The following is a 15,419-nucleotide window of genomic DNA, read 5'->3' as shown; positions in this document are numbered from 1 at the left end:
ATCAGGGATGCCGATGACGACGGCGATGATGATGATGATGATGATGATGAGTGTGAGCGGCTGCCACTGTATGCAAATGTCTCTTTCTGTGTGCTTCTGTATAATCCCTCCTCTCTCTATGCTGTGCCTCTCTGTATTCTTTCTCTCTATCCCTCTCTCTGTTTCTCTACCTACTATCCATTGTCTCTATTTTCATTCTATCCAACCTCTCTCTCTCTCTCTCCATTCTGTCCATTCTCTCTATCTTTCTCTCTCTATGCTCTCTATCCTTCCTCTCTCCCTCTCTCTCTATTCTGTCCATTCCCTCTCTCTATGCTCTCTACCCACTCTCTCTCTCTCTCTCTACTATCCATTGTTTCTATCTGTATTCTGTCCATTCTCTCTCTCTCCATTTGTCTCTCTCTCTTGGCTGTGCTGTGCAGCGTGGGCTCTGGCCTCAGACGAGTCTCCAGCGCCGTGGCTGAGAAAAGTGGGACAAATGATTCCCTCAGGAGAACAAAGTAAAGGCTCTCCACTTAGTGTCTGCATCTTAAGCACGAGTCTGAGGTGAACACACACTCGCATACATTCTCTCTCTCACTCTCTCTCTCTGACACACACTCACACACCTACACAAACACACACACTCTTAGTGAAGTGACCTCTCCTTAAACTTGTCTGGCCACTGGCCTGAAGACACAAAGAGAGCGTGTGGCTCAGCTGGACTAAGGAAGCCAGCTGAGAGCGAGTAGACTAGACATGCATGGCACACACACACACACACACACACACACACACACACACACACTGTGGGCAAGTTACAAACACACACACACACACACACACACTGATGTGATCACATATACGCGAGCTTGTACTCAGTACTCAAAACCACACACCAGCATCAGCCTTCAACACAGAGAGGGGGAGGGGAGATGAACTGAGACAGAGGGGGGGAGAGAGAGGGGAAAAGACATCAAAAAAAGCGAGACACAAAGCAAAAGCGAGGGAGAGGGTGAGAGAGAGAAAAGGGAGAGAGGGAGAGAAAAAGAGAAACAGAAAGAGAAAGAGTGCAGACACCAAGACCTGACACCAATTCATCCATCCCTATCTGAAGCCCATTCAGAGGACAGGACAGGGCAGGCTGGGGGAGGAGAGGCAGCAGGCTGGGGGATCAGGAGGGGAGGGGAGAGGAGGAGGTGGACGGAAGGAGAGAGGGTTTACTGACATCAGCAGTGACCATCATCTCCCCCTCCCCCAGCTCGTCCTCTCTCTCGTCTCCCGTCTCCTCCATCATCCCTGCAGACAGGCAGCCGGACACACGCTCCTGGTCCAACACACACACACACACACACACACACACACACACACACACACACACACACACAGTCATACACTCCTTTCCCATATGTGTGTCCTCCGCTCCTGGTCCAACACACACACACACACACACACACACACACACACTCCTTTCCCCCTATCCTTGGGTACTGTATCTGATTGTGTGTCCTCCGCTCCTGGTCCAACACACACACACACACACACACACACACACACAGGCAGCCACACCTCTGCTGCCACGTCATGTCACAGCCACGTGCCACAACTGCCTGTCTCCGTCTCCATCTCCTCCTGCTCCCCAGCACCTTCCTCCTCCGTCAGCTCAGGGAAAAGACCCCGACATATGGCTGTGTAATGTCACGCTTCAGTTCAATCCAACTCCATTCATATAGCACCACACCGCATATAACAACTGAAATGGTCTCGCGGCGCTTTAGAGTCAGTGCTAAAGACTCTAGGGCTATGCCACTCTTCAATTCAATTTGCCTTTATATTTCTGCTAGCACCGTTAACAGCTGCACCCGTCTCAAGACTCAGAGAGCTCCCATACTGAAAGGGTCTGTATTATATACATTACATTATACATTATATACATTAGTCACTTGGCTGATGCTTTCATTCAAAGTGCACACATTCAAAGTGCGCACATTTTAAGCGGTCAGCGTAGATGTGTAGACATGTACATCAGCATACATGTGTACGTTGTGTATGGTGCATTGACCCTGTGATCTAGGTGTCGCTAGCGTCTTGTTCATCCAGGTGAGTCACAACACCACCACGGGGGGATTGTAAGCAGTCACACACACACACACACCGTGGAGCCTTGGTAAACGTTATTGCTGTCACTACGTTTAGTTGACAGCACTGTGTAGCTGCTCGCTGGATGCTGGCCAATGTTCCTAGCGAGGCTCTTCCTGCTCGCATCCTCCCGTGTCTCTCCTCGCCGGCGTAATTGTATCATCATAACGATGTCTGAGGTCGTTATCTCAACAAAGGCGGAGCGCCGGCAGACTGGCATGCCCAGCGTGGAGGGAGGGGTGATCGACGGCAGACGAGCGGAGAGAGAGAGAGAGTGTGTGTGTATGTGTGTGTGTGTGTGTGGGGGGGGGGTTATCGTCAGCCTTCTCCCCCCCCTAGACTAATGACCGAGCTGCTTCTGCTGCTGCCGCGGCGACGGGTTCAGCTGGAGTTTACCGCCGGATAAAAACCATGCCGCCACCGCAGAGCACCGCAGAGAGAGAGAGAGAGAGAGAGAGAGGAGAGAGAGAGAGAGAGAGAGAGAGAGGGAGAGAGGGAGAGAGAGAGAGAGAGAGAGAGAGAGAGAGAGAGAGAGAGAGAGAGAGAGAGAGAGAGGGAGAGAGAGAAAGGGGAGAGGAAGAGAAAGAGAGAGAGAGAGACAGAGAGAAAGGGGGAGAGGAAGAGAGAGAGAGAGGGAGAGAGAGAGAGAGAGAAGAGGAAGAAGGAAAGGGAGAAGCAGAGAGTGAAACTGAAGGGGAGGGAGGATGATGGTAAGAGAGAGAAGATTAGAAAGTGTAAGGAACGAGAAATGAAAGAAAGAGAGAAATGAAAGTGAGCAGCTCGAGTCATGATGATGTTGGCGAGGGTTGGTTTGGGCGCTGGTGGTGGTGCGTGTGTGTGCGTGCATGTGTGTGTGTGTTTGTGTGTGTGTGTGTGTGGGGGGTCAGGAATCAAGGCTTGGCACACATGCCAGGCTGGCAAGTGGACTGGCGCAGGGCTCAACTCCTGTGACCTCCTTCAGACTGGCACAGCCTGTAGGCTGCAGACAGACGCATCCCTCTCTCTCCCTCACACACACACACGCACACACAGTCTGGCCTCGGCGGAGCAGGCAACAAATAAACTAGTCCATGGCCTACAGCAGCCAATTAGCAGTAGCAGCAGCAGCAGCAGTATTGAGGGGAGCCCACACCAACACACACACACACACACACCCCAACACGTGGTTCTGTTGGAGAGGCTCACAGCGGGGCACCCTGATGTAATCGTGTTAGCTCTCACACATAATCATCTGCCGCCGCCCCCCACCCTTCCTCCTCCTCCTTCAAATTCAAATATCAGCACATTAACCCAGTAAACATATGCATGGAGATGGGAGCTGGGCTAAAGGGAGAGGGTTGGCAGCGGGGGTTGGAGAAAGAAAAAGAAAAAAATTGGTCCACTGGCCTCTTTTTCGGTCTTCACTATTTGACTAAAGGGAAGTGAAATGCGGTCCTCCCCTCTCTCCCCAGTCACACCGCTACAGACGCACAGAGAGGGAAGGTGCAGAGCTCTCCCTCCCCAGTCACACAGCTAGCAGAGGGGGAGGATCTTTATCTGGGCTCCTGGTTTCTGCTGAGTCTTTTAAAACAACACAAAACCGCCTGTCTGGCTTCCGCAGGCATGTTTAACAAGAAAAAAGAGAAAAGTTTTCAACTCCCAAGTCTGTTGAGAAACTTAGGGAGAAGAATAAGCTTGCTTGTTGCTGCTCTAACGTAAAACTAATTCCGGAATGCAACACAACTGAATGTCTGAATGACAAACATTGCAAAACGGCATGGCTCTCGTGTTGGTTCACTGGCAAAATATACAGGCACAATTTCCACCGAATCAACACCCATATTAACACAGCAAATAAAGTTTGTTGAAGTTAGTCTGGAATTTTTAGATCATTTATTTGTCATGATGTGGCAAGAATCATTCCCTCTTCCAAAGAAATGGCTTATATCAGCAATCATAAGTAATTTAGCCTGACTGGTATGCAAATTGGTGATATTGCTAAAGTTAAGACTAGTTTTATTTCAAAATGTCCCATGAACAGTTAAGAAGATGGTACAATATAGAATGTCAAAAACCGAGCAGTTTTGGCCTACAATTAGGCCTGTATTTCTTCAACATCATCCAATTAAAATGCAAATTAATCAAATTAATCAGTAATTTACAAGAACAATTTTGAATGAAATGACCATGACCGATGAAAGAGAATCAGAATGGGTGTTCATTTTCACTGCATAATGTCAAACAGACTGTAATTGTAGCGCAATCTCTTGCAAAAGGAAAAAACTTAACAAAACCCACAGAAGTGCTTTCAAGTCAAGATATGTGAACTGTGCAATTAATTTCTATGAACTCAATCAGACCTGTGTGTGAACTAATTAATTCAAAAATCAGCCTCTGACGCACTGAACACAGCCTTCACTCTGCTTGGCTATCCCTTTATAAAAAATCATTACTCTGGATCTTCAATAGTTGTAGCAACACATTTTCAAACAAAATAACTATTTAAATCATGCAGATAAAGAACTGAACAAGAAATACAATGCCAGCAGTGTATTGAATCAAATCATGAACCAATTCCAAACTCCTAAATTATACTGTCTTGGATATTTAGTTTTTTTGTCAAATTGTGAAGGCTGGAAGTTTTTCAATTTCACGTGAATATCTACCCAGAACTCTCTCTTTCTGAGACAGAGCTGAGATGTCGCCATAGTTTAACACAGGGCAAGCTATTACCCCTGGCAATGAGGTGAATCAGTGAACCAGTAACTAGAGGCATGCTGGACAAGACCAAATTTCGAAACCTTAAAACCACTTTTTTAAATTTCACCGGCGCAGAGACCGTAATTGCTTTGAACTTCAGAGTGTGACAGATGTACGAGCTGAAACCCTGATAAGTCAGCCACACACCAGAGCAGATATCTCCATTCTATTTTTCAGCCTCTGCCTTGGCCCGAGAGAACAGCGCCCGTCTTCAGAGATGACAGAGCTCGGAGAGGAAAAGAACGGTCTAGAATTACATACTTTCCCTTTCTGGAAAGGTTTAATGAAATATTCAGGACAAAGGGAGACCTGTTGAACAGGAAGCCTAATGTGATCTCACAGGCTAGCACGTCAGCATGGGGGGGGGGGGGGGAGACCTACTGATCAGCTGATTTACAAACGACCAAGTGGATTAGCGAAGCACAGCGTAGCATCATTGGGGTGCATAGGTCTGTTGCCTGCACATTCTCAACAATCAAACCTCAGCCAGCTAAGTGCGTTACTGACCATATCAAATAACTAACTCGGGAAGGCACACTGAACATGACTTTTTCCTACTCAAGACCAGAGAGATAACAGATGGCATGCAGGTGTTTTTCAAATGTGTTGCGTCAAGCAATGACCTTATACAATGACAAAAGATCTAGAGCAATCTGTGTAAGAGTCCAACTTTAGCTCATTATTTCAAATATCCAATGAAAGCAAATGTCGCCATTGTGGCAATGTAGCCATAATGAGTCTGCCTAAAAGCATCAAGCATCGGCACAATATCAAGGCATGGAACATTGAAACAATAGACGTTGAGGGAACACCAGGCCACATTTAAGAAGATTGAGTATGATGATTGTTGTAATGATGTAGGCTATGGTACGGTTAGTGAAGCCAAGCCAGCAGTCATTTTCCTTCTTTTCAAAATGTGCTTCCTGGCACTGAGGAGATCTGCCAACGCAAACAAGTGTATGGATATCTGGCAATGCTAAATGTGGAGGCCCACTATCAAAATCAACAGGCCTAAATCCACTAAATCAAGGACCACATAAGGCATTTTAAGCTGGCACTATACAATTTTAGATTGCTAGCCATAGGGCAGGGGAGTTTTAAACATTCTAGCAAAAAAAGTCCATTCCGATTTAAGGTTCTAAAATTCCATGTTGAATTCGATGAACCCAGATGGATATCCAGAAATTCTTTAGAACCTTAAGTAACATTCATGTCACATTGGAGTGACAGTACCTGCTGAAAAGTATCTTCCTGAACTGATTTTACAAACCATAATCATACTCTAAGATGAACTCTGAATTTGCAACAATAACAAAAACTTTTAGGGTGTGCACTTAACCACAAATACCTAGCTTTGTCATCACATACCTTAAAAAAAAAAAGCATCTGCCCATAACACTGTATTAAAACAATCATCTGTGTGTCCAACTTGTAAATAATATAATCAATTATATAATGACTATTATACAGTTTTACAAAAATGCTAGAACATACAGTGACCTCTATTAATGTCTATTGATGAAACAGCAGTTTTCCATTTTTCCTTTTGTGCGAACTTGGGAGTTTTCACACTGAAAATAGTCTGTATTAATTTCCCTCAGTGACTCCACTGAGCATTGGCTATGCCTGGAGGCACGGCAGGCACTGCAGACTAGAGGTGCATTTACTCCATCCTTCCTGGTAACACAACACGACTGCATCAGGACCAAAACTCAATTTGGACAGCAGGCTTCTGCAAATGGACCATGATGTGATGGTTAAGTGCCAAAATCTATTTGCATTGATTTTTTTTTCTCTGAAGAGATGACAACAGGACAGAGGAGGAGTGGTGAGAGCAGAACCACACGTGTGTGTGTGTGTGGGGGGGGGGGTACAAGATAGAGAGAAAGACTGTGTGTGTGTGAAGAGAGAGAGCGAGATTGTGTATGTGTGTGTGTGGGGGGTCTTCGAGGGACGGGGACAGACATAGAGAGAGTTTGAAATTGAGAAAGAGAAAGAAAGAGAGAAAGAGAGAGTTGAGGCAAGCTTTCAGAGTAAATAAAAACTCTAATATCAAACATAACTTTCAGGGGTTGGAATTGCCAATAAACTAACCAGGGTGATGTAGTCACGATTCTTCAATAAATTCCAGTTGTGGATTAGATTGTCATATATTGGAATACCAAACTTGCTTTAAAAATGTGAACATTCTTCTGCTTATATAATTAACAACCATACTGTGGCCTATTATGGACTATGAGGCACCTCTGCCTCAACCTAATAAAATCCTATTTTTCAAGGAGGCCTGAATGTTCCCCTTGATTATATCATCTTGCTGCTCAGCTACAATAATTACTCTGCTAGACTCAAGCGTTCTATCTTTTTTTAACCCTCACTAAAACGGAAGTGATGGTGAAAAGGTAACTAGTAAACTTTTCTGGACTTTTTTTTTTTACAAACAAGCTAATTCATACTTTGCACGGGACGGCAAATCTCTAATCTTGTCAGGACGTTGGTGATTTGAGGTGAAAACAAAATGGCAGAGCTGTTCTACGACTGTGCACACAGGGCGCCACATTTCTGACTGGCCACACATTAGGTCATCAATTTGTGTGGATCAGCTGATGCTCCAGGAAATCGCCAGCTCAACCACCAATCCACATCAACGACATACTGTTGTAATCTGTAAGGTGGCATCTAATTGGCTAACTCTAGATGGAGCCACAAATGAGCCCCGTAAAACACTGTTTTGACAATTATGCAGAATTATGAACTTTTTTGGCTAAAGTAGCTAGTCTAGAATAGTCCATTGAAACAAATGGGGCCAATACCCATCTCATGAATGTGTGTGTGTGTGTGTGTGTGTGTGTGTGTGTGTGTGTGTGTGTGTGTGTGTGTGTGTGTGTGTGACTACAGGGTTATACTGTTTTACAGGTGGCTCCCTTTAAGAGCTATTCCCTAAGATCCTTCTTGTAAAGACTCAAGCTCAACTTATAAGTGTCCATCCTCACATATCTCATCTCTCATGTTCATCTGTGTATGTCTACTGTAAGTGTGTGTGTGGTGGCGTTGGTGACACCAGTACACATCCACTACACACATTCTTTTGTACTCTGAATACTCAGTGGAGAGAGTGGCCTCCCAAATCACATCTGGAGCTAATCTGAGCAGGACAGGACAGGACGGTCCGCAAGGGCAGTTTAACATGAGGAGAGGAGAGGAGAGGAGAGGAGAGGAGAGGAGAAAAGAAGGCAACACTGGAAGGGGGAAAAGAACGATCGTCTCCTTCCTGAATCTAAATGAGAAGCCAGCCTCAGTAAATCAGGAAATGAAACCTTCACACAGGGCCTTCATAAATACAAACATGGAATGTGCTGTGCTGGGTTGCACCGTTTGGAGATTACCTGACTAGAATGAATATGATGCCATGTGATCTAGAGTTGTCTCAAATATTTATGTTACATGACTAAGATACTCAGTCAACTGGATATGGGTTATTAACCACCACATTGACAGACAAATAGGCCTAGACTGTTGTCCAAGACACTGTGGTGTGCTTCATTAGGAGGGTAAAGTCTATGCCAAGCTAATGAAGTGTGGAAATTATAAACGCTAGTTATAACAACAGCAAAGGCCAGTAACAAATCAATATACCAGACAAAGTCCAGACAGAGCTTGACAGCTATGCATGTAAACTTGTATCTCACCTTCTCAGTGAATACCAATGAAATCCAAAGGAAAATAGACTACTTACAACAAACACATCTAACAAATGAAGACAAAAAATACAACAAATTGCCAAGAGACTGAATTCTATAAGCAATGAATGGAAAATCCCATGCACACATTGCTGAGGCAATCTCCCTGAACCTCATGACAGCCTAGTGCATTGCCTACACAAAGGCTCACTATACAACATACAGAATGTAATCTATGCACAAAGCACAATATCAAGTGTATTGTAAAATCTGCCTCCACAGTCTCTTTTAATCAATTTGAACTGTTTACTATTTAGCCTCCCACACCGCAAAAAGTGTCATCTATCTCATATCAAGATAAAAAAAATACTAGTTTTCAGGTATTGTTTTCAGTATAAAGAGACTTAAATCGTGCTTTCTTGTGAAATCGTTTGACTTCATTTAATAAAGGTTTGACTTATTTTAAGACATCTCTTCCTGAAAACAAGCAAATTTGTCTGGCAGTGTGTGGAGTAAATGTGTCTTCATAAATCCTTAAAATAAGTCAAAGTCTTCTTGAATTAAGTCAAAATGATCTTTCGAGAGAACGCTAGGTAAGTCTTTTCATACCGAAAATAAAAATACCAACTAGATTTTTTGATTTTAATAAAAGTTTAATAACACTTGGTTAGATTTCATTTTTGCAGTGCATGCATAGTTGACTCCAGTTCTTTGGCCCATGGCAGACATCAACAATTATTAGCTGTGCAGGTAGGGCATATGTTTGAGAGGCTGGTTCAAAAAGACAGAAAGACATTAGCTGTTACCTGTAGTTTATCCTCTGGTACATTGAGCCAGTGGTTAAAAGCTTGGGACAACTTGGTTCGCACCTGTTTTCCTGAAAAGAAAAAGAATGAAGAAAAAAAATGATTACCTTAATTGTCATTGGCTGCGTTTCCCAGATTCGTTAAAGGTCCCAGAGAATGGATGAATTGAGTATTGCACTGTGTTCTCTGATGTTAAAATAGTATATATTCAACTTTGATTTAAAAAAATAAACTCAATTGCAATTTTACAAGACTAATTAAAACCATATATTTAGGCTGGGTATTGAAATGGTCTGTTTGACTAAATGGCGCCCTCTTTGGCAACCCCAATTGAACTTCAATGGCTTTGCGAGGTCTGACATCACAAGCAAGCAGTTTTGCTGAATCGCCCGTTTTTTAGTGTCTATTTCTAAGTTCAAGATTTCCATATGAACCATGCCTCATGTTCATGATAGCTCTTTGTTTATGCACAACCTCTCATAATTCATGAAAACCAAGAAAAAAATGATTTCCATTCTCTGGGACCTTTAAGAAGCTCTTAAGTGCTAAGAACTTCTTAGGAGCGCTCTAAGAACATTCTAAGAACGCTCCTGAGAAGTTCTTAGCACTTAAAAGCTTCTTAACGAATCTGGGAAACGCGGCCATTAAGAGTGAAAAATCAATACCAACTGACATTACACATGTATAACAGAATATCTGTATTGGGAACAACTACTAAAGGGACAATTTAACCAGAGAAAAAAGCAAATGAAACTGAGGTACCTGAGATGTACCTAGTTCATTACAATGAGAACACCTATGATCACAGCAAACAAAATATGTACTATGTAGGCTAGGATCTGAAGTTGCACATTTCCGTATGCTATCCCAAGCAGATACACATACTCACACGGATCTATCCACAACAGAGATGAACTAGACCACCAATTGTGACAGCCAAGATATCAGTAGCAGCACACACTGACTAAAGGAGGTGGTATGCTGCTCAGACGGGAGTCAATGACGCATGGCAACCATTTTTGGGATGCACACGACACCACCTGCATGATGCGTTGATGGCGCAATTCTCAGACGCAGGAGTTTACCAGACCTATACGTACTAACGACGCGCCGTCATAAAGAGAACACACAGACAACTCTCACACAACCTTATTTTTTGCCTTTTACTGTATTCACTTTCGTTTTTAGTAAGATTTAGTATGAGTATGAACCCTCTTCACTGCCAACTTCCACACAGCTCCATAGGTTTCCATTCCATCCAAATGGTCACATTTCCTCTAAAAGGGGGCGGGTACGTGCAGCACATACAAAGTTCCCGGATGTGCCGGCTGTACATATAATGGTGGGGGGAAACCTCCTCACCACACAGACAGTAGTGACTTTCATTTTCACTTCCTCTCTGCAGCCAAGAACACAAACAGGGAGCGGGAGGGGAGGGACTGGGGGAATTTATGGGCAGAGGTATGGTCCATTGCAGCCTTTCAGTTCCTGTTATTTCCGTTCAGGACAGCGGAGTGGAGAACCCTCCCTGCAACCTTTGTTCCTCGCCTGCACTTACACGCAAGCCACGGTTTTATTTTGGGGCTTTCGTTAAATTTAATGATTTACTTTTCTGGCTTGCTACACAGTCCTGATCCCAGACTTATGGTGATTTGTAAGGTCTGTAGCCTATGCCCCAGGAGTGGCCGGTAAATCCAAACCACTCATTTTTGCGAACAGCTTTTTTTCGTTTTACACTTTGTTTGCACAGTTCTTTTTCGGTTTTCCCCTCAAGTGCAACCCTAAAAGTCTAGCCCCAGTAAAGAAGAAGGGAAAAAGGAGAAAAGGTCCCTCCACCGCCCTGCATACAGTTCCCTACCCACCACGGTCACAAAAGAGAGATCGTTAAAAGCTACTCTGGAGAAAGACTAGAACAGACGTCGTTTGGGCCAGCAACAACAACATCGCCTCCACCCTGTCGGAGAGGCTAGTGTTGGAAAGGTCTAGCAATCAGACCCCGGCTTAGGGCTGACAAGCACAACAGGAGTAAGATAAATATTAGAAATGAAAATATCCCTTCAAGCGCTGCAGGGATAGTTGGAGGCAGGCCCAGCCTCTGCAAGAGCAGGCACATAAACCCAAGCGCCAGAGAGCCAGAGAGACCGAGGGGGAGGGATGGCTCTCATTAAGACTAGTGAGGTTACTTTATCATTGGCTCAGTAAGCAAATATGTAGCAATCACTACATGGGAAATAGGCTGCCAAGCTTCAATCAATGTGGATTTTCGTTTGCAGTTATGCTGTTGCACAGATGAAAATGATGCATATTTGCAAGCTGTTGTAACGATTCCTTGGTTTGGAGCTTGGTAAAAAGTGCACAACTAAGTGATGCTAAAAAGGCGTAAACCTTCGTGCTCATCATAAACAAAGTGTCTCAATGCTGGCACAGCTGCTTTAGCTGAGCACTTACAGAGTGTTTACCAGTCACTTTTAAATCCACAGGTTTGGCAGCTTTATCAAGAGGAGAAATCATTCGCATAATGTGAGAAGCCTAAACACTTGGATACCTTCTCAGCTGGAGACATGAGTCTTAAGATTAAAGTATAGTTGCCGGGGAGTGCTTGATGAGAACGAACACTAGACTGGTTATAGAAATGAAGTCTGCTATTATGTTTTGTGAAAAGTTGCAGATATTTGAGCTCAACTTCCAATCAAATCCTGACCCCCTCTGCCAGTGCTCCAAGAGCACCCAGTTGATTGGCTGGGGTTGCTTAGGGTTTGATTGGCCCTACCTTGTTTATTTCCCAATAACAGAGCCAGGCTTTTATGTTGCTGTTTTTTTGCGGCAACATGGAACATACAGCCATCAAGCAAACCGTTTCAAATTCAACAAAAATAAACCATCCCAGGGCAGTCAATAGCACAGAGAGAGAGAGAGCAAGAGAGAATAAGAGCGAGAGAGAGAGAGAGAGAGAACCTGTGAGGAAATTCCAGGGGGTCTGATCCAATGCAATAGCCTACACATTACCGCTGTCATCTAATTAGCTCAACAAATTAGTCGTCTTAAAAGGTAGCTTTAAGACACAACTCTGAGATGGATATTGTGCACAATGTTGTAGCTGAACCAACACTGGAAAAACATTACCTCAAAGATGAATGGAAACAGCTAGCTAATCAAACTGAAGCCAGAGGGCAGAATGAATCATACCGTCCTCTAGCTCAAGACAAACATGTGTGACTGATACGTTTTTTATTTACACATTTTTACACACAGTCTGACATAATGGATCCAAAAGCAACACCTGTTTTAACAGTTTTACCAGCAATTGTACCACTCTAGCAAGATTAGGCCTACATTTTGTACAACCTCTGTGTCATGACCGATAAAACTACTCGGAACAAGTTCTCTCAGCTTATGGGATTGCCAAAGGCTAAAGCAAAGATCCTTCATTGCTGACCAGATACAGCAACATAATGCATCTCTATGGAAGCAAAATCCGAACAGTTCCTGTCAGAGGCATTTTCTCGTCACTTTCTAGGTCTGCTGAAAGGGGGATTTTGCCCCCCTCCCCTTTTGCGAAAACAGAACGCGGAAATGGTTGAATGTTTGCGCCACTCGCTCCACCTTAACCCTCTCTGGCTAAAGGTACGGCACTCATGATGTTTAAAAAATTCAGTAGCAATCAGATCAATAATAACACTTATCTTCCATTATGCATTTTCTGTTAGTTTACACTGTACATTTATTCTAAGAAGTCAAAAATGTACATTGTGAAGAAAGTGGTTCACTTCACTCTTGACCTAACCAAGGCTAAAAATCCACACAGTATTTAGAGAACTGAATAAAGAGGTTTTGAGTCACTGCGCCAAACCTCATCTCTCCATGATGGGGGTAGACCTCGCATGCCGCTCGACACAGAGACACAACAGCGGAATCCTGATCTAGCCCTTTGGGAAGCATGCTTTGAAAGAGACAGCCTGCACAAGCCGGTCTAAATATAGACGTCTCTCCTTGGGCTCACTCACCTCAAGGCCCCCATTCTGCTGCTGCAGATTCAGCTGGGATTTTTAACCACTCACAGAAGCACCGAGACATTAAAAAAGAAGAAAAAAAAGAGATCCGCAAAAACATAGTATACCACCTTAAAGGAACACAATATTGTTGTTTACCTCAAAATAACAGCTTCAAACTCAATTTGATGCCACAATGACTTACACACATGTTAAATGGATGTCACGGGTCGGCACATGGCTCTTTACGGCAGATTGGCCTCCTCAGCGCTAAAAACGTTGAACATCGATACAAATGGGAATTCCTATAGTGTTTCCATTACCTCAAAAATACAAACATTCTGCACTTCCACCTGTGTTTTAATCTAAGTGCATCACAACAACACCATGACAAAACATTTAAAGGTATACTATGCAGGATTGGCGATTTCATCGCCGGTTTCGCTTTCACTTTTCATTTTCGCTCGTTTTATGCTTGCATATTTCTCTGCAGAGCTTCCCCTACAGCTTTAGCGTGTATATTTGACAAAACTCCTCAATCGGTCAGTCTGCCGTGCCTTTTCATGAGACTTTACATGACACTTCCTGGAGTAGAGCATGGGTGCGTGCCCTGTGTCTCCTGAAGTTGCAATTGTGGTTTTACCGCTACAGACCACTAGAGCGGCCAAAAAAACCACCGTTCGACCGGTAATGACTCATTTAATCATATATAACAGTATGGAACGAATTGATTAACTGAAAAACGTTGCATAGTATACCTTTAAGGCACTCTTCACAGCTTTTTGACCTTAATCATCATGATCTTTCTAGTTCTGGGTATAGGAAACTTGTTAAGGGCACCTTTAAAGCATCAAGATGAAGCTCTTTTACTGCAAAAAATAACGGCTACAAACTCATTGTGATGCATCAATGACTTACAATACAGAGTGGAACCTTTAAAGTCTTAGGTGCTGTGTCCACCAAACGCGTTTTTTACAGCCAGAGCGCCCACAACCTCCTCCTCTCGGCGCTTCGATAAGTGTTTATTGTTGCTAAGTTACCAAAACCAGAGACGGTTTATAACGAGAAGTGCCATTGACGAGCCCGGCGCTGTTCTAAAAGTTGAACAGATTTAACTTTGAGCGCTCTGAGCGCTGCGACAAAATAGGTCGGCGCCGACCGTTTTTTTCCGCCGAGGGCGCTCAGCGCTGTGAGCGCTGAGCTACATAGACTTTACATTGAAAATTGTCGCCGTCGGCGCAAAAAACGTGTTTGGTGGACACAGCACCTTAACCTCTTCCCTTTCCCCTATACCTCACCTGTGAGGTAAACCATTACCAGCCATCAACCATCTCTGTGCCTGTCCCTCATCACACCTGAAGTCACATCCCTCTGACTGCCCTACCATCGCCATTGCCTTCGCCATCCCTATGACTGCCCTACCATCGCCTGCTGTGGTTCCCTGCCCGAATCTTTGGCCCACGCATCCCAGCGACCCATCACTTTCCGAAATAACTAATGGATTACTAATGGACAATTTATTCCATACACTGGACTATTTGAACTTTCATTGTCATTGTAACTTTCAAACTACAAATGACTGTACTGTAACTGACCCAAGGCAGATGGGTTGGGCCCTTGAGTCGTGGATCTGTCTGAGGTTTCTTCCTATACAGTGCCTATAGAAAGTCATCATACCCTTTTGAAAAAGTTACTTTTTTTGTCTTACAGCCTGAAATCAAAACCCATTTTAAAAAAATCTTGTTCCATTTGTATTTACAAATTTAGCTGTACAACATCAACATAATGAAAAAGAAGTCAACAGTTCTGAAAATGAATAAAAAAATTAAAAACTAGAATAACAGGGTTGGAAAAGTCATCATACCCCTGACTTAATACATTGTAAAGCTTCCTTTTGCTTTCATTACAGCCATCAATCTGTTTGGATATGTCTCTATTATAGCTTTGCACACCTAGATAGGGGAATATTTGCCCAATTTTCCGTGCAGAAATGTTCAAATTCAGTCAAATTCTGTAGGGAATGGCGATGGACTGCTCTCTTCAAGTCAATCCACAGATTTTCTATAGGATTTAAGTCAGGGCTCTGACTT

The 15,419-nt window shown here is 43.7% G+C and overlaps 1 protein-coding gene across 2 annotated transcripts in view; it reads right to left on the bottom strand.

The window, feature by feature from the left end:
• ggps1 (geranylgeranyl diphosphate synthase 1) overlaps window positions 1-15,419 on the bottom strand; it is a 29,855-nt gene that overhangs the window by 7,224 nt on the left and 7,212 nt on the right. For both annotated transcript variants that reach the window (XM_062519518.1, XM_062519519.1), the window contains exon 3: window positions 9,341-9,411. In XM_062519518.1, the coding sequence (XP_062375502.1) occupies window positions 9,341-9,411 (71 nt within the window). The remainder of the gene's footprint in view (window positions 1-9,340; window positions 9,412-15,419) is intronic.

Source organism: Sardina pilchardus, chromosome 18 (genome assembly GCF_963854185.1).
Source record: "Sardina pilchardus chromosome 18, fSarPil1.1, whole genome shotgun sequence".
NCBI lineage: Eukaryota > Metazoa > Chordata > Actinopteri > Clupeiformes > Clupeidae > Sardina > Sardina pilchardus.
Note: the sequence above shows the minus strand (reverse complement) of the source record. Positions and strands in the feature narration are given on the sequence as shown.